Here is a 19,141-nt window from a genome sequence, read left to right on the forward strand (position 1 = left end):
TTATTTTTTAAGGAAGTACAGATATAGAACCTGTTATCCAGAATGCTTGGGACCTGTGTTTTTCCAGATATCGGATGTTTCTGTCTAGTTTCTACTAGAAAATCATGTAAACATGAAATAATCCAAATAGGCTGATTTTGCTTCCAATAAGGATTAATTATATCTTAGTTTCGATAAAGTACAAGGTACTGTTTTATTATTACAGAGAAAACGGGAATCATTTTTTTTAAATTTTAATTATTTGGATAAAATAGAGTTTATGTTGATGGCCTTTCCTTAATTTCGAGCTTTCTGGATAATGGATCGCATACCTGTATTTGAAAATGCATTATTATTCTCTGTGTCTAAACAATGATTTCAATGGTATCTGATCAGCATATATCTTGATCAAAATGTTTTTTTGTATTAAAACATTTAAAACACACCATGATTTAGCTTTTACAATACAAGTATAAACTGTGCACATACAATAAGTTTCCGATGTAACACACATAGAAGAATTTTTAGGTCAGTGTAACCTGTTAAGTGCTAACATTTGCTCACGGAATATAAACTATTACATAAATTAGTTTATTTTTAGAGTTGGACTGGCCTGCCGGAATACAAGAGTATCTCTTAGCTGCCCCTGCCATCTACCTCCAATCTCCTCCCATTAGCCTTTTATGATTTCCAGCATTGGAAAAAAAAAATGTTTGACAATGAGGGGGTTATTAATTAAAGTCCAATTTTTTCTGGTGAGATGTTTAAAGTGGAAAACAACCATTTTTTGAAGAAAAAAAACCCAGATTTTTTTGTGATTTCTTAATCCCTGATGGTGTTAAAAGTCCGAAAAAAAGTACTCCAATTCAGTCAAATCTGAAAAAGTTGGAGGTTTTGGTGTCAAATTCAAAAAATGTTGCAGCTTACAGCGACAAATCCGTAAAATGTGTATGATTCAGATTTTTCACAATTTTATAGAGTTTTTTCCACACAATAAATTTTCAGAAAAATGTATTGATAAAGGGGGGAGTCCATAGCTATGGATCCAGAACTGCTGGTTTATAGCACAGATACAGCCTAATGGTTTCACAGCCATATATCCAAACTTGCAGACAGTCTGTTTCGATCTTGTTAGATATCATCAGTTCAAGATATTGGAACATGGCTTCTGAGAGGTAGGACTTGGAGAGTAGCGAAATGGGAAACCAAACCTGGTTAGGGTGAGAAGGGCTGAAAGGAGCCAAAAAGCCTTTCACTAGCAATTACATGCAAAGTGAAGCCTTCTGAAATCAGAAGGTATTTAATTGTCTAATCTGGCTAATTGCATGCAAAATTAGAGGCTCCCTAGAGGAGGAGATGGTCTCTAGATGTTAACCGATTACCCTTTGTTATGGAATCTCATGCTAAGAACCTGCTTTGATTTTTTTTGGCAACTCCTTGTGAACCTGGACATGTCATTTAATCTCCTAATGTTCTGTCATATGTAGTGTGTCTCTTGTGGCTCCCATGGAGAAAAAAGCACTTTCCTTCTCTGTTGGATTCTAGAAGGCTCAATCCAACACCGTCTGTATTAAATTCAGAGAGAAACCGGGATTTATCTTAATATTTTTATTTTTTCAGGTTATGGCATTGGGCTTCCCCCAAACTCTCCTTTGACATCCAATATCTCAGAATTGGTCAGCCAGTATAAGTCAAGTGGATTTATGGATAGCCTTCATGACAAGTGGTATAAAGTAGTTCCTTGTGGAAAAAGAAGTTTTGCAGTTACAGAGGTAAGCAGGTTTCCATTATATTGGAATTTGGGTTGTTATACTGGATACACAAAGAAAGAGATGCCTTTCAATTTAATATAACACTTCTATAAGCAATGTGCAATAACAAGTCTATGTATTAGATTAAAAATAATGCAGCACCAACAGTAGAAAGATAAAGGCAATGTATGAAGGCTAAAATGTGCTTTTACCACCAGGTATTGAAATGTTTTGTGCTCAAATGTGAAATTAGGGACCTGGCATGTTATCTTATAGTTATTTAGAGAGTTTGCAAGATGTTATGTAAATGAATACACTGGCCAATTAATAGCTACTTCTTCCGGTATTCAGGGAATATTTGTAAAGGCCAAGTTGTAGAAAGCTGCCACTTTTGTAGCATATACATTTTAATTATATGGGGCTTATTGTAAAAACATTTATTGATTTCCCTGTAATCTTCTGGGAAATCCCTCTAAAACCCTGAACTGGGGCCCTACATAGGCTTATTTTATTTCTGGAGAAAGGATTTATTACATTTAAAATAGGCAATATGATTTTACAGACAAATTGAATAGGGTTCATGAGTATTTCTTGAAACTGGAAAGCAAGTCCTGGCAAGGCATTGTGCAGTTCTAAAATGCATATCTTCCTGCAGTGTTCATTCCATGAAGGTTTTGTATTATCAATTCAATAAAAATGAGTGCAATCATGAATACCACTAACTCCCACCTGCACTTCAAAAGTAGCTGTGATAATTTTGTGAAAAATGTGTACCTTAAACTAAGCTTGGCAAATACTGAATACTAATTATTGGTCATTTTATTGTGGTCCTGGGCTTCCAAACAGTATATAGCAAAACATATACAAAGTAAAGGATCTCTATAGGGACACTAGAAACAGTTTTTGCTTTAAAAGGATATTCCCTTTAAATGCATGTTCCCTTGAGTCATTGGGAAGGCAGTAGTGTAGAACAAAGAAGTCTGCAAGGTATTCGGCATTAACTTAGAATTCCACAGCATTCATATAAAAATAAAGTTACAGTAAGAATGAGACAAAAGTATTTTTTTATAAAATGTCTTTATTTGCACCAAACAAACATTACAAAACATCACAATGAAACATACCATGCCAATGAAGTAGGGCAGGACAACAAGGTAGGGGGTGGTCTGCACACATTTTTTCGACCACCCCAACAAACAAGAACATACAGAATTTGCTCCCGTGCCCTTAACAATGAATAAAGTACAGTACGAGCCTTCCCCAAACCCCCTCCCCATCATTTCACCTCAGCCTGTCAGGGAAAAGGTTATCAGGGCCAATCCAAGCGTTCCCTTATAGTTGCAATGACCGTAAAGGGTCCCTCCCCGCTAGCTCCTCAGACATATACCAAGTGGTAAGCCGAAACACGTAAGAGATTTCTAGTTGTCTGGTAGGGGATAGTGTGTGCACATATTTGGACCAAGTAGCAAAAAAGGTTGTCACCCTACCCTCCTTATTGAGAGTGGCCTCCAGCCAGTCCATACGGTAAGCAAAATCAAGTTTCACAAGCATCATGTCTAACGAAGGGGGTAGGTTGGAAATCCAACAGTGTAAGATGGCTTTTCTGCTAACTGACAAAACAATGTTCGCTAATTTCTTATCAATCTTTAAAACTTTTGTGGTATCGCCAAAAATAGCCCAGAGTGGAGTGAGATTTATATTGATACCCAGTGTTAGTTTACAATAACGAATAACTTCTTTCCAAAATTGTGTACAGGACCAGAGGCAATGATAAATGTCCGCTTTCGGGGCCTGGCACTTTGGACAGGCATCTGACTCAGACCAACCCACTCGTTTTCGCAACTCAGGGGAAAAATACCCTCTATGCAATATATTCAAAAATATTACATGGAAATGACTTGAATTAAGCACTTACAGAGATTTGACATGCAAGGTAAATAGTTTATCTCGCGTAAGGTCAGGGATTTGTTGTAACCATTTTCCTACACCCCTCCCAAAGTCCCTGTCTGACAATGGAGCTGTTAAACTTCTATACAGCAGAGAGATAGAAGGTCGTATCGTAGCAGACCGAAATATATTATCAATTGCATTGTCGACTTCCTGGAGTGGAATGGCACGGCTCACTGCCTGTGCATAGTGTCTAGCTTGTAAGTAAGAGAAAAAGTCCCAGGCCACCAAGGGATATCGGTCTCTAAGGTCTGCTAACGAATACGGAATCAATGGAGTCCGCATAAAATGTCTGATTTGCGTGAGCCCCTGTACTGCCCAAACCTGAAATGGGAGTCCATTGTAATTATTCAAAAATTGTGGATTGCCTAGGAAAGGCAGGAAAGGGGACAAATAGGGAGAAATAGACAATCTATGACGTGCTGCCCGCCAGGCTCTAATTGTAGTATATATCAGTGGATTATCCTTAATTAACTGTGGTATTTGTCCCTCCCTTAAATGCAGAAGAGAGGCCAGAGAGATATTAGGTAGGAAAGCCTTGTTCTAAAGAAGGCAGTGCACAGAACTCTCTATTATTAACCCAGTCTGCCGCATAACGTAAATTGCAAGCCAAATTATATGTCTGAATATCTGGGAGATTTATCCCACCTTGGGACTTGAGCTGCTGGAGCTTATTTCTACTGATCCGAGAATGTTTACCACCCCAGATAAAGTGACTAAGTGCTGTGTTCAACCTAGTCAGATCTTTACGGGTAAGAAATAGCGGGAGCATTTGCAAATAATATAACAAGCGAGGGAACCATATCATCTTAATTAAGTGACAAAGATAATTCACTGGTAATTTAGACCACGCAGTAAGTTCATGGGTCAGTTTGGTAATCAGGGGGGAGATATTTAGGGTATACAGTGTGTGAATTTGTGGGGGGATCAAAACGCCCAGAAATTGTATTGCCTTTGTGGCCCACTTAAACGGAAAATGGCCGTGCCAGGTTTTTTTCAGAAGGGGATTGAGTGGCATAGCTACTGTTTTAGCCAGGTTCACCTGAAATCCCGCCACCCTCCCAAAGGTTTCGATACTAGAGATAAGGTGAGGAATCACCACTGATGGGTTGGTCATGAATATTAATATATCGTCTGCAAAAGCATTCAGTTTAAGTTGCTGTGTACCAAGCTGTACCCCCTGGAGTACTGGGGAAGTAAGCAGTATCCACAAGAAGGGATCCAGCGCGAGATTAAATAGTAAAGGGGAAAGCGGACAACCCTGTCTGGTACCTCTTGCGAGAGCAAACGGAGAGGAAAGACACCCATCAACATAAAGAATAGCCTGAGAGGGGCGGTATAACAACGAAATGGCTTTAATAAAGAGGGGTCCAAAATGCCTGAATTTAACTAATCTAATCAAATGTGAATGAAACACCCTATCAAACGCCTTATCGGCATCCAGGTTAAGCAGAAGTGTTTGTGAGTTTTGCTTCTGGGATTCAGTGAGTACGGCAGCAATAGCGGAGCGGATTGCTTTTACAGATTGCCCATTGCGCGTGAAGCCAAGTTGTTCCGGTATTATAAGGTCAGGTAGGATATTCTGCAATCAACAAGCCAACAATTTAGTAAATATTTTGTAGTCATGGTTAAGCAATGATATAGGCCGATATGATTCCACTCGATCCGGTTGCCTGTCCTTTTTAAGGATCAATATAATTTTAGCATCACCGAATCCGTGTCCAGCTTCACCAGATTGCAGGATATGTTGATACAGAGAGAGTGGAGAATGGGGGCGAATGATTCTCTGAGGATTTTATAGTACTCGCTTGAGAACCCATCAAGGCCTGGAGCCTTGTTCCCCGCAAGCGACTTAATTGTATCACTTATCTCCAGTTCATCTAAAGGGGCATTAAGTATATCTCTATGGGCTTGTGACAATTTAGGCATGTTCGCTGAGCGAAGATACTCCACACCCTCTTGCAATACATCTGTGGGCGCCTGATAAAGAGTCCGATAGTACGAATGAAACTCCTGTAAGATCTCTGCTGTAGTATGTTTCGTTCCCCCCCTGAGCTAATCGTAGGGATAAAAGTTGTGCCTTTCGCCTTGCGTACCAGGTGAGCTAATAAGCGACCAGATCTATTTCCCCATCTATAGTATTTATTCCTCCGGTATTCTATATTCCTCGTGGCCCTGTCAGAAAGCAAGGTATCTAAATCTTGTTTGGCAGTAACATAAGCTCTACGATCCGATTCCACGGCTGTGGTAAGATACCTACGATAAGTGAGCGTAAGAGTATTGTTCAATACAGCATATTTTTCTCTGAATTGTTTGTTCAATCTAGCTGTGTAAGAGAGGACATGTCCTCTCATAACCGCTTTAGAAGCTGCCCAAAATAATGAAATATTGTCTAGATGTTCCAGGTTATCGTCCACATAATCAGCCCATTGACAAAAGTATTTTAAGGTGACACTATGGAGCCAAAATCTCAATATAGGCATGTGGATAGAATTACATTAGACAAATTTGTAGTAGGAAAAAGCCTTGCTCTACCTTGAAAGACAGCACTAACACTTCCACAATAAAATGTTCCTTATCCACCCAAATTTTAAAATAAAGCCAGAAACTTTAAAGGAGAAGGAAAGCTACTTATGCTGATCACATGTCATCAGTCCCACCGTCTGATCTCACAGGCTTGTCCCTGGTGTCATCCACCCTGCCTCCCAACATCATCCACCCCCTGCCATGTCAAAGTCAAATTAAACTTTATTGTCATCTCAGCAGTATAATGTCAGTTTTTGTGTGATGTAAATTCCCTACCTATGTCTTCAGTGTCGGACTGGGCCGGAGGGACACCGGGAAAAAACCCGATGGGCCCCGCCAGCCCAGATCCTCTACTAAGTGGGGCGGCTCGACCCCACTTTGTCAGGGGTCGTGGTAGAATAGAAGATCTGCACATGCGCACAAAGGTATTGATGCGCGCGTACGCACAAATGCGGTGCCGCGCGCACGCGCACTACCCCAATGAAGCATGCCAGAGCGGCACTGGGGGCCGGAGGGGGGCCCTGGGGCAGTAGCCCCGGTGGGCCCCAAGCCCCTCAGTCCGACCCTGTATGTCTTTCACTGGTGGCTCTCTCTGCTTGGATTACAGAAGGGTGAAGAGAGGGGGAGGAGTGAGAAGGCAGGGGGAGAAAGGGAGAAGGTAGGGGGAGAGGAGGAAGCTGCAACAGTTTATGCCAGGGGCCTGGAGATTTGAGCTGAGAGAAGGACTTCTGATAATGTGTAAAGGAGGAATGGGAGGAAAGGAATGACATGGTCCTTTTCACAGAGGACTCAGAACAGCAGCACTGTGAGAGTAACTGGATGTATTTACGTAGACCTTTTTTGATAAAGCTTACTTAGTTTTCACCTTTACTTTACCTTTAAAACATCATGTTTATGACTGGATTTTCCATCCCTGCAATGTACAGACTCTGCTGCTAACACAAATAATATGATAAAAAAAAAAACAGAGCCGTAAAACCATTATAAAACAAAAATTACAGGATTTTAGTATTTGCATTGCTTCCAATATGCTAAGAAATGTGACCCCAGTCTAGTCAGAATTCACAGCCAGCCATTGCAATTTGGCAAGATTTTGTTTTTCTCATTGCTTCTGCTCACCCCAGGTTGTAGTGTTGGTCTTGATGTGTCATTATGACGTCACCCAGGTTATTGACGTCATAATGACACATCAATGTCTTTTACAATACAAGAAAAAGGATGCAACTGAGGTTCCCAGAAGTGAAACAATTTATTGAGATTATCCAGCCCAGAGACAGCAAATGACACAGAGATCTTTCAAAATGTTCCCACTAGTTTTATGTATAGGGTATAGTCTACAAAAGAGCGTTTCCCTGTGCCCTTCCTTCTACCACCTTCTTTCTCTCTCTCTCTCTCCTTCCTCCAAAAATCAGCCAAAACCAGCTCCATTTTTATACTGTTTCTATTCCATTGACTAAAATGGGGAATGGTTCTGATTGGCTGACTACAAGTTAAACAGGTATCTTATTGTTTTAGTTGAACCAGCTAATTTCTTTAGATATTTTTTTTTTTACTAATAACAACTGTACAAACAGTTCGTCTTTGAAATGAAAAAGACCAGCTCCAGATGGTTTCTCTGGGTATGTTGAAAGACCACCCACCTGTTAGTATATCAGTTAGGAATCAAAGCATAGATGGACATACCTTATTTTGCATTTGATAAGAGTACAGGATGGGTAATCCTTTGAAGTAGGTAGAAACTAGAGTTTGGATCATAAAAACTGAGGACATTTACTACCTGGGGATTAATTACAATTCTTTGAAGTAAGCAGGAACTAAGAAATGTGTTTTCATATATACATACATAGGTCTACATATTAATACAGGTAGTAATGGTAGTGGAGGAAGTCTTAATATGAAAGGATATCTATATATGAATATATGAATATGTGTGTGGTGGCAGCAGTCCAGGTCCATGATCATTCATACCTTCCTCAAAATATGAAAAACAAAATTGTTTATACATCCCTGAAATCTTATAGCATGTGGTACTAATCTGAGCACTGATAAAACCTGGCTTGTGACATTCTCTGCATACATTACATTTCTTTTGGGTCTGCCATGCAGGAATCACATTTGTATGCCCCAGCATTTAAAAAATGCCCAAACTTACATTCATGTAAAAATATGTAGCTTAGAAATATGTCATATCAAGTGTAATTTATTAAGGTCCACGACAGAAGTGCAAGAGTAACTTAGGTTAAAACAGTCCAATCATTTATCTATATTTATTTTCTATAAAACCTGAATAACTGCTAGTTGATCCAGAGGAAGGCAAAAAAAAACACCAGTTCCTGGGTCCACTTGGTATTAATAATATTCCATTTGAGCAGAAATGCATGGTATATTCTATATGGGCCTTACCAGCTCTCTATAAGAATGACCACCTTCTCCTGCCAATCTATGCCCCTTTTAATACAACTCAAGACCTTGTTTGCCCTTGCAGCTGCTGACTGGCATTGCTTGCTACAGCCAAGTAGCCAATGTAGTTCGGTTAAGGATATAAGTAGCATTGCATATTTTTACATCCCAGATGCATAACCTTACATTTATCAACATTAAATCTCACCTGGCCAGATTGCCAGTTTGTCAAGATTCTGCTGCAAGGATGCTACCTCCTGGATGGAATTAATTGAGCTGCATAGTTTTGTGTCATCTATAAACACTAATACAATGCTTAGCATACCCTCCCCTACGTCATTTCAGTTCACATCATGGCAACCCAACTATCCAAATTCTTACTAACCTCGTCACAGAAAGTAATAAAATTTGTCGACATGACCTATACTTCATAAAGCTGTTCTGATTACCATTCATAATGGCATTCTCCAGAACATAATTTTGAATGTGATCCCTTAACAATACATCAAATAACTTGTCGTTTAGAGATGTCAAACTTACTGGTCTGTAATCACCAGGCTGAGATCATAATTCTATTTAAAATACTGGAATCATCAATCAGCTTTCCTCCAATCCATAGGTACCATACCAGATGATAGCAAGTCTGAGAAAATCAGAAAAACAGACTTTGCTATAACTGAACTAAGTACCCTATATTTCTTCTGGCCCTGGTGCCTTGCTCTCATTAATTTTGATTAAACCTTTGTGTGCCACTAAATGCAGTTTCTATCCGTTCTGACTTTTTTAATGGTTTTAAATGTTTTTTCTATGCTTTACTGTAGGGATGCACCGAATCCACTATTTTGGATTCGCTCGAAACCCCCGTATCCTTTGTGAAAGATTTGGCGAATACCGAACCGAATCCTAATTGCAAATTAGGGATGGGAAGGGGGAGACCGTTTTTACTTTGTTTTGTGACAAAAAGTCATGCGATTTCCCTCCCTGTCCCTAATTTGCATATACAAATTAGGATTCGGGTTCGGTTCGGCCGGGCAGAATGATTCGGCCGAATCTTGCTGAAATAGACCTAATCCTGGCCAAATCCCGAACCAAATCCTGGATTCTGTACATCCCTAATTTCCTGTTAACCTCCTTACTTCTGAATTAAGCCCCAAAAGCAGGTCCTTAAACTCTTACTTTTACTTTGCAAGGGAATAAATTAAGAACATGCAATGATTTCATATCATTTTAAATTACAGCAACTTCTGTATCTTTAGCAGATAACATAATGCCTCATACTTTGTCACCTCATTGTAATTTTGCTTTTTGCAACAAACATTAAAGGGGATGTAAAGTCAAAAAATGAAATTCCTTTAACAGGTCCACCGACTAAAAATAACTACATCTTCAATATACTTCCATAAAAAATTCTGTACCCTTTTCATAAAAATTGATATTCTGTGCTCCAGCTCCCCTTCTCTCTAGGCGCACAAACAGCCTGCATGGATTTCTCCATGCAGGCTGGTGTTTGCTTTACTTCAAAGCAATCTCCCCTGCTCTGAGTTCTGTAGTGTCAGGGAAGCAGCATGTGGAGTTGTCACGGAGATTAGCTTTAGTCAGGAACGAGCAGATAAATTAAGCTGAAGTATCGCTTATCATTTTGATGTAAAGCAGCCACCAGCCAGCCAGGTTGAGGAATTCATGCAGACTGAAGCCCGTGCGCGTAGAGAGAAGAGGAGCTGGAGCACAGAAGATTGTGGTTTCTATGAAAACCATACAGATTTTTTAATTAAAGCAAATTGAAGATAGGTTTATTTTTAAGCAGCGGATCTTTTAAAGTTACTTTTCTGTCTGTACATCCCCTTTAAATGAGATAACAATTTGGACACTATTACCCAGAGGTTCTACTAATACTACTGGCACATATACTATACATTCTGGGTTGTTAGGAATCAGTAGATCCAGTAGAGCATGATTTCTGGCTGGCTTCTTAACAAACTGTTCCATAAAACTGTCATGCAACAAATTTATACATTTGTTTCCATTAACTGTCCTGGCAGTACTGTTGCTCCCCAGTTATCTGACCTATCCCATACTATCAGCATTTTCTTTTAGCAACAGGAGTTTAGCTTCTTCCTCTTTACTTACATTAGAGGGTCAAAATCACACATAGAATTAATGGGCTGGACTCTTTACAGTATGTAAAAAGCACCACCCATAAGGTTTCAGCCCCATCATATTTTTCCTTTACAATGACTTTACAATTCTGCTTAACTAACAGAAGCTTTAAAAATATATCTGTACAGATTACAACATAAAAGGGAAAAAGAAAAAGTTACCAGCCAGTTGCATTACAATTCTTTGAAGGCCCAACCTGCAAAATAAAAGGTGGCGCTCCCATGCTATTTACTGGCTCCTCAAACACATGTGCATGGATGCAGAAACTGACCAAGCTATACATGTACTATTAACAGTTCATGTATCCCTTAATATGTTGGAATAAAAAGAAAATAAATAATGAATGTAAATGACAAAAGTGCTTAGAATAGCACTCTAATTAAGTCTACATTCACTTATTTTAAAGGTTTACTTATCTTTAACATATTTACTAATTTGCACTGTCAACACTAGTGCTATTGTTTGTAATATATATATATATTGGTGTATGTATGTTTTAAGCATATTCAAGCATTTTTTGCTTTTGCATGCACCATGGTGTGATAAAATTACTATGGTGTGCATTGGGCTTTTTTTTTTTAGAATGTGTTGTTGTTTTATGTGTGAAGAAAAGACAGAATGGAAGGAAAGAAAGTGCTGCCCTCCACAGATATTTCAGAAAATGATATGTAAACATTATGTTTTTAACACACTCCTGTCCCTATGAAACAAAGTATAGCCTCCTATACTGTATGTATTGCCCAATTGTGTCCCCTCCAGCTCTCCCATTCTATCAGTCAGGCTTCTTACTCTTAAACCCCCATATGCCTACTTTAAAATCTGCTCCATCCCTCTAACCATCCTCTCCCCCGAAGCAGCTGCATCATCATCATCGAGGTGCAGCCCATCCCTGTCAAAGAGCCTGTAGCCAATTGAGAAATCAGCCCTGTTGTTCAGAAACCTTTTTCTCTGTACTAATAAAACAGTACATCGTATTGATACCAACTATAGAGATATAATTAATCCTAATTGGAGGTAAAACAATCATATTGGGCTTATTTATAGGGATGGGCGAATTTTTTCCCTTGTTTCGCCGAAAAAATGACGCCCATAGACTTGTATGGCGTCGTGCGTCAAAATAAAAAAATTTCGCCGCGCGACAAAATATTTTTGACGACCATAGACTTTAATGGGCGTTGGCGACATTTCACATTTTCCCATTTCATTTTTCAAATTCGCCCATACCTACTTATTTAATGTTAAAATAATTTTTTTAGATGGTGATCCATATTATGGAAATATCCCTTATCCAGGAAACCCCAGGACCTGAGCATTCTGGATAATGAGTCCAATAACTGTAGCATAGTGTATCCGTTACATTAGGTATACCAAACCCAGAACAAACCCCAAGGTTCTGCTCACATTTCTGCCTGTAACCACTACCTTTCATGCCTGGAGAAGCCTTTCTCTACTCAGATACAACTCTCAGATGTCACTTACATACTATGGTATAAAAACCTGGGTCAATCTAGTTATGTGGGGATATTGATTAGGTACAGTGGGGGTCATTTATAAATAGTGGGTAAATTTGAACCTGGGCAGTAACCAATGGCAACCAATCAGACAATTGCTTTCAGTGTCCATCTTGCAGCTGACTGAAAAACCGTAATCACTGATTGGTGGCTATGGGTTACTGCCCACTATTTATAAATGAGCCCCAGTGTATGCAGAACATATTTGGCTGGTCCCAATAGACAGCTTATATCTTGATATTAATATCAGAAGCAGTGACTGGTAGATACAGGACTATTGACCACTGCTGTTTTCTACCTGATTGTAGCTGAGGTCAAGATACCCCTGGTAGCATAAGTGTTTTGTAATGATGGGCGAATGTGCGCGAAATTCGCAAAATGGCATAAAATTAGCAAAATGGCCGCGAATTTGCCCATCACTAGTGTTTTGGAGACAAGGCAATTGTAATGTACAGTAGGTGGCAATAAGTAAAAGCTGATAGAATTTTAGAGAAACCAACTAGCATTAAATGGTGGATAGAACAAGAAATGACCACTTGTCCCTATTTTCATAAAATCAGTAACTCATATCCATATTTCATGTATTTATCAATTGCATCAAGATTCATTCATGTATTCTCTTTGTTTTGATACTACCTTTTTGACAGTGTAAATAGTGATGGGCGAATTTGCGCCGTTTCGCTTCGCCGGAAAATTTGAGAATTTCGCGTGAAACAGCGAAAAATTCACGAAACGGCGTCGGTGTCTCGTTTTTGACGCCGGCGCCCGTTTTTCGGAAAAAATATTTTTGTCGCCGGCGAATTTTTGCCACGAATTTTCGCGGGGGTTTTGCGAATTTATTCGCTGGCGGGGAATCGCGCAAATTTGCCGCAAATTTGCCCATCACTAAGGGGCCGATTCACTAACTTCGAGTGAAGGATTCGAAGTAAAAAAACTTTGAATTTTTGTGCTCCTCGACTATCGAATTGGCGTAAATTCGCCTGAGTAGAATGATTCGAATAGATCGAGCGCAAAAACGATGCGACTATTCACCATTCGATAGTCGAAGTACTGGATCGAGCGCAAAAACGCTGCGACTATTCGCCCATTCGATAGTCGAAGTACTGTCTCTTTTAAAAATACTTCGACTGCCTACTTCGCCACCTAAAACCTACCGAATTGCTTTAAAAGCCTATGGGAAAGTCCCATAGGCTTGTTTTCCAAGTTTTTGATAGAATAAAAAGGCATTTCGATCGAATGAAAATCCTTCGAGTGAATATTCGATCGAGCGCCTATTCGCCTGGTGAATAGTCGCCAATTCGCCTGGCGAATAGTCGCCAATTCGACTATTCGCCAGCACGTAAATTCGCCCGAATTGCCTATTCGATTCTATTAGATTCTATTCCCCAGTCGAATTTCGAGGGATTTAACCCCTCGAAATTCGACCCTTGATGAATTTGCCCCTAAATGTAAACAGTCGGGGCTGGGCTAAACTGCTTCACATTATTTCTTGAGGAGCTATACTTTAACATCTTACTGGCTTTAAAATATAACAGTCTCATTTCTAGTAAAGGAATACATGAAATGTCTACTAATTAAGCCAGCGTTACAAAAGTGGGTAAAGCCATATACTTTATGGTTCCATCGAGGGCTATATTTTGTTCTTTAGTTTTTCCCTTAAGTATTTTTTATGTACAATGTTTGGCACTAAAACTTAAAATTTAAGTTCTTTTTTTTTAAACATATATATTTCAACAGATTATTGTTTTTTACAAAGTAAAGACCTTTCCCATGAGCACTTTCCAAATAAATTGAGTGTATCTTTTTTTTTAAGTGTGCAAAGATTATTTATGAACTTGAAAAGATAAAACGAATGGTATTTACTGGTTGAGAGACTATTTCTCATCAACTCAATTCTGTAGCCAGAGATGTTATAGTTTACAAATCAAAATACTATACAGTAGGAATGCGTATAGTCCTATTATAAAATGCTTTAATATCCAAAAGCCAGATTAATGGCTCTCTATACTGCAAAGTGCTTACATTTTTATGAGTATAAAAGTATCAAATGGGCACCCACATTGATAAAAGTAAGTAGTATTTAATATTATTCCCTTTGGTATTCATTGGCATTAGTGCACTTTAAATCATCATGCTGTTGAAATCGCAAGCACTTAAGGATTATATTTGGTTGTTATATGCATTCATTTGACATTGCACAGCTCTAGAAAGTGTCTTCATCTTTTTCAGTTAGAGCAATGATTTTGTTTAGTTTAGTTTAAAGTTAACTCTTAATAAAAGCCAAAAAAGGATACAACATAAAGGTCATTTAACCAGATGGAGCACACTATCTAAATATTCTAGTGCTGGTTGGTTTTTTAACATTCTGAAATAAGCACATCTCATTCCTACATCTTTGTTTTTTGTTTCTCCCATCTGTTTCTATAATTCAGTATTTATATTTTTTTTACCGGCCTCTTGCTTTTCTCCTATAGCATTCTATAGTTCATCTAGCTCACTTTCACCTTAAAATATTTTCATCCTTATTAATTTCTTTCTTCCTGTTTACATCCTTAAATAAGTTGGTTGAAGTTACTTACACCAATAAATGCTCTTTTGCACATGTTTTAATGTGTTTGTTCTCTGTTTGACTGGTTAGTGTTAAGGCCAAGGGCCATTCCTGGGGTTGAAGTGAGGACTAAGAAGGAAGCATTAGTTCAGTCAGGCAGGAGAAATGTACAGCATAAAATCTATGGGGGAAATTTATTTACCTCCGCAAATCCACCAGCGTTGCCACAGTTTGCGGCTCTTCGTCAGTCGTAGATTCGTCAGGGCTGTGGAAATTTACAAAGATCTGAAGTTGTGTCCAGGGAGCCGAAAGGTAGCGAAGTTGCGCTAGCGTAAATTCGTTAGGCAAAGCGAAGTAGCTCTAGCGAAGGCTAATTTGCAAACGGCGGCAAATTTAAAATTGAATGGACGTGTATGCTGCACGTGGCTAGGGTGCGAAGTTTCGCTATTCTAATTCGCTGGCGAATTTTTGCCAGGGACACTGTTAGTAAATTTGCCCCTATAAATGGACATTGAACTCACAACCATGGCATCATTTTATTTTGAATTTGTTGCCAAACCGTGGCATGATGACATTATATGCTTACTCAATGATGTCACTACGTTAGAGAAAGCGTCTCTAATGGTGACTATGGGCACTGACATTTTGAATGTTGTGCTGAGTAGGAAAGAAGCTCATTTGGGTATGAGGCTTGTCCATGCTCTAGTCAATAAACAAGAGGAGAGAATAGAGCAACTTGCCACTTTAACAGAAACAGGAAAACACTGGGGGTCATTTATAAACTTCACGCAAGCAGATTGATTCGCAAAGTGAATATATTTGCCCTGGGCATGGTTATATTTATAAAGCTGAAAAAGTGTGGTGCAAACAGAATTGCAAAATTGTTTTCACAATGCGAATGTCTATAAGAGCTTTTTAAATATGTCAAAAATCGTGAATATTTATGCGCACATTCTGCGACTGAATTACCCCACAACTTTGGTGGCGGAATATTTATTCACAATGCGAATTGGCAAAAAAATGGAAAGACAGGCAGAGCAGTGCAATATCATAGCGTCAGGAAAAAACATGGGCAATACAACCATTTGCGCAAACTTTATAAATGACCCCCACTAAGTGTATATAAGGTATATTTACTAAAGAGTATTTTAAACCAAGATGAAAATTTGGCCCACCATTGCTAATTTAATAAAAGGAGTAGGACAAGTTATGGCACATTAACTTTATATTGTAGAACAAAATTTAAACAAGAATGATAAGAGAAATCCTTGAGGTTCAGGCTGGTGAACTGCCTTTATAAAGACAGAGATTTAATGAGCAGAGAATGTATCTCATTATCTATGCCATCTTATCAATGCTAATATCCACGTACTGTACAGTATGTCATTTCTGTGTGGCATTCATTTTCTAGAGAATCTTCCCCACTACAATTGTAAGATTTACAACAAGAGAAATTTCCCCACATTTTTCTCACAACGGCATACTTACTGTTTTCAGTAAATATGAGATGTGTTGTGAAAATAACCCAGATATACTGAGGTGACCTTTGGCAGAGTAAGACAAGAAGAAAATTTGTTAGTGTTGTAAATATGGTCAAAAGTGTGTTCTGTTTACACAAATTCAAAAAATACATTTATAAAAGAAAGTTTGCCATACAAAGTCTAATCCAACTATTAAAGACTGCTCAAAAACGTACCACCTCAACATTGTTCTAAGAAGAATGAGAGAAGTGGGAATGTAGCTATTCAAAGCAGTAATAACAGCCTAAAACATTACTTAACATAAACCTGTAGGACAAGTGCCACACTATACTAAAGTAACAACTTTGCAAAATACACATAGCTGTAATGCAATAGAAAGATTGCCACACAGTTGCACTGACCCTATTTTCATATGAAATAGCACTCACACACACACATTTCTGCATGGCTCCAATCAAAGCTAGTGGGAGCCCTGGGAGAAGTCGCAGGCATTACTCCACTGCTAGAAAAATGTTGCATGTGACACCAGCCTTACCGCTAAAATGTTTTTAAAAAGCATTATGTCTGATATATACTGTATGCCTTGTCCAGTTAGAAAGTGCCTGCTGTGCTCTATGTTGCATCAGCTTAATCGTGCTGCATGCAGGGTATGCCACAGATGCAAATTGCCCCCATTTTTGCCCAATCTACTAGATTATTAGCCTAATTGTGACATACCCATTTATACAGGAATTCTTGGAAGGAATGTTGTATTTTAAGTGCATATATTGTATAGCAGTTTCCTTGCAATTTGTTTTTCTATAGTAAATGAACCCTATAGGCTTCAACTTAGTGTGACTTTTTCTTTTAAAGTCACTCCAGTGTTATTTAGCCATATGTCCTACTGAATTCAGGTTTAGTGTGGCTGAAACCATTCCTCTAGCAGTATTTTTCCTGTATTTGGCACCATAGATTCTTGCTTCTGCTTTAACAAGATACCAGTCCCTGCTTATGAATAACAGCCCCAAACAATGCTTTCACTGTCATAATTTACTGTAGGAATAGTGTATGTCATCCATATCAACAGCTCTTCACAGTCCCACTGTGTTTTGCACAATAGTCAAAAAGATTCATGTAAAAAATGCATTTAGGCTTTGCCAAAAACCACAAGAGATGCTAATTTGCAATGAGAGAAAACATTTTGTCATCATGTAAGACATGCAAAGTTCTAAGCTTCCACCAATTTAAAGCCCATGCCTGCGATGAAATACTAAAGCAAAGTAAGAACAGTGCAGAATGCAGGAAAACACTGCAAGAGATCCTGCTCCTGTTCCAATCAAGGATTTAAAGCACAAATGTTGTTTTTTGGTCATTCTGCAGTTACTGCATGCAACCTGTTACTTCAAGAACTTGTTTGAATTTGGTTATTTATTGTCTGATAGTGATGGGCGAATAAATTCGTCAGGCGCAAATTAGTGGCGAGTTTCCCCTTTTCGCCGCCGAATTTTGACGTGCATCGAAAAAGTCGATCACATCAAAACCATTGCACGTCAACACTATTCAGACGCCCATTGACTTTAACGCTGGTGTCAAAATTGACGGGGGTGTCAAAATTGCGAAATGGCAAATGTTTTGACATTTCGCAAATTCCGCAAGAAATTCGCCCATCACTATTGCCTAAAATCACAAAAAAAAAAAAGTAATGTCTGTGTGACCTATGAGGGCTTCAATTGTTATGCAGCATAAGTCGATCAAAGCTACAGATGCAATAAATAACTCCGGTGAATATGCTTCTTATTAGCATTACATTGATCATTTTGCTATCAGCGGTCAATTTATGTGATTTTTTTTTGCCAGAATTGCACTTCAAAAATCAAAGCTGCAGAAATAATGTTCCTGGGTATTAGATACTGAACAAAATGTGTTTATTGCCTCCAGTGACAATATCAAGAATACGGAACAAGGGATTCATGTGTACAAATGGCAAGCAGGGTCTTACATTAACTGAACTGCTGACAATGTAGAGCTGGAAAGAAAAGTGTTATCAAACAGTCCATGGTGCTGCTGGGCTACAGATTTGAGCAGTGTAATGTTTAATGTGGGAAATCGGTTCTTGATGCTGCTGGGCTACAGATCTGAGCAGCATTAACCTTTTATACTGGAGAATGCTGGCAGCTGTATTTCAACAACATTTGGGTATCCCATGATTGAACAACTCTGTTGTGGACAGCTTACATCCTGTTCAAAGAGTGACAAATACTCCTGGAAGGACTGTCACCTTACAAAACACTAATAAACCACACACTTACCTCGACAACAACATTCAGACACCTTGCACTCCATTAAAGTCACAAAATACTAATACAGTTTTGCCTTTAATTTCTTCTTTTACACTGTACCACTTTAACATACTACATTATACGATGTGTGCATAGCTTTCATGTCAAGGGAATATTTATATGAAACTGCTGATTGATTGCTATCTACAAAGTCTGTTCATCTGTAATGCACCTACAATATGTTCTAAGCACAATATAATTAGTTTAAATTTAAGTATTATCAACTTTTATAGCATAGGCAGGTGCGTATTTCCATCCCAGTGGAATGATTCATTTTGTGAATGTTAAACTTTATTTTCCCTCTTACAATTCATCATACACTTTGAAAGCCTTTGGCCAGGGGCGTAACTATAGAGGAAGCAGACCCTGCGGCTTCAGGGGGGCCCAGGAGGTATAGGGGCCCCATGAGGCCCTAATTCATATACAATTTCAATAAATATTGGAGAAACAAGTCAACCGCTAAACATTTTGGAGGCCTGAAAAATAATTTGCTGTGGGGCCCAGTAATATCTAGTTACGCCAC

General features: G+C 38.7%; 1 protein-coding gene across 1 annotated transcript in view; it reads left to right on the plus strand.

The window, feature by feature from the left end:
• The window catches only part of grin3a.S (glutamate receptor, ionotropic, N-methyl-D-aspartate 3A S homeolog), a 196,517-nt gene that overhangs the window by 152,149 nt on the left and 25,227 nt on the right, over nt 1–19,141 (plus strand). Inside the window, 1 exon segment of the mRNA XM_041580074.1 lies at nt 1,600–1,751. Within this exon segment, the coding sequence (XP_041436008.1) occupies nt 1,600–1,751 (152 nt within the window).

Source organism: Xenopus laevis, chromosome 1S, assembly GCF_017654675.1.
Source record: "Xenopus laevis strain J_2021 chromosome 1S, Xenopus_laevis_v10.1, whole genome shotgun sequence".
Taxonomy (NCBI): Eukaryota; Metazoa; Chordata; class Amphibia; order Anura; family Pipidae; genus Xenopus; species Xenopus laevis.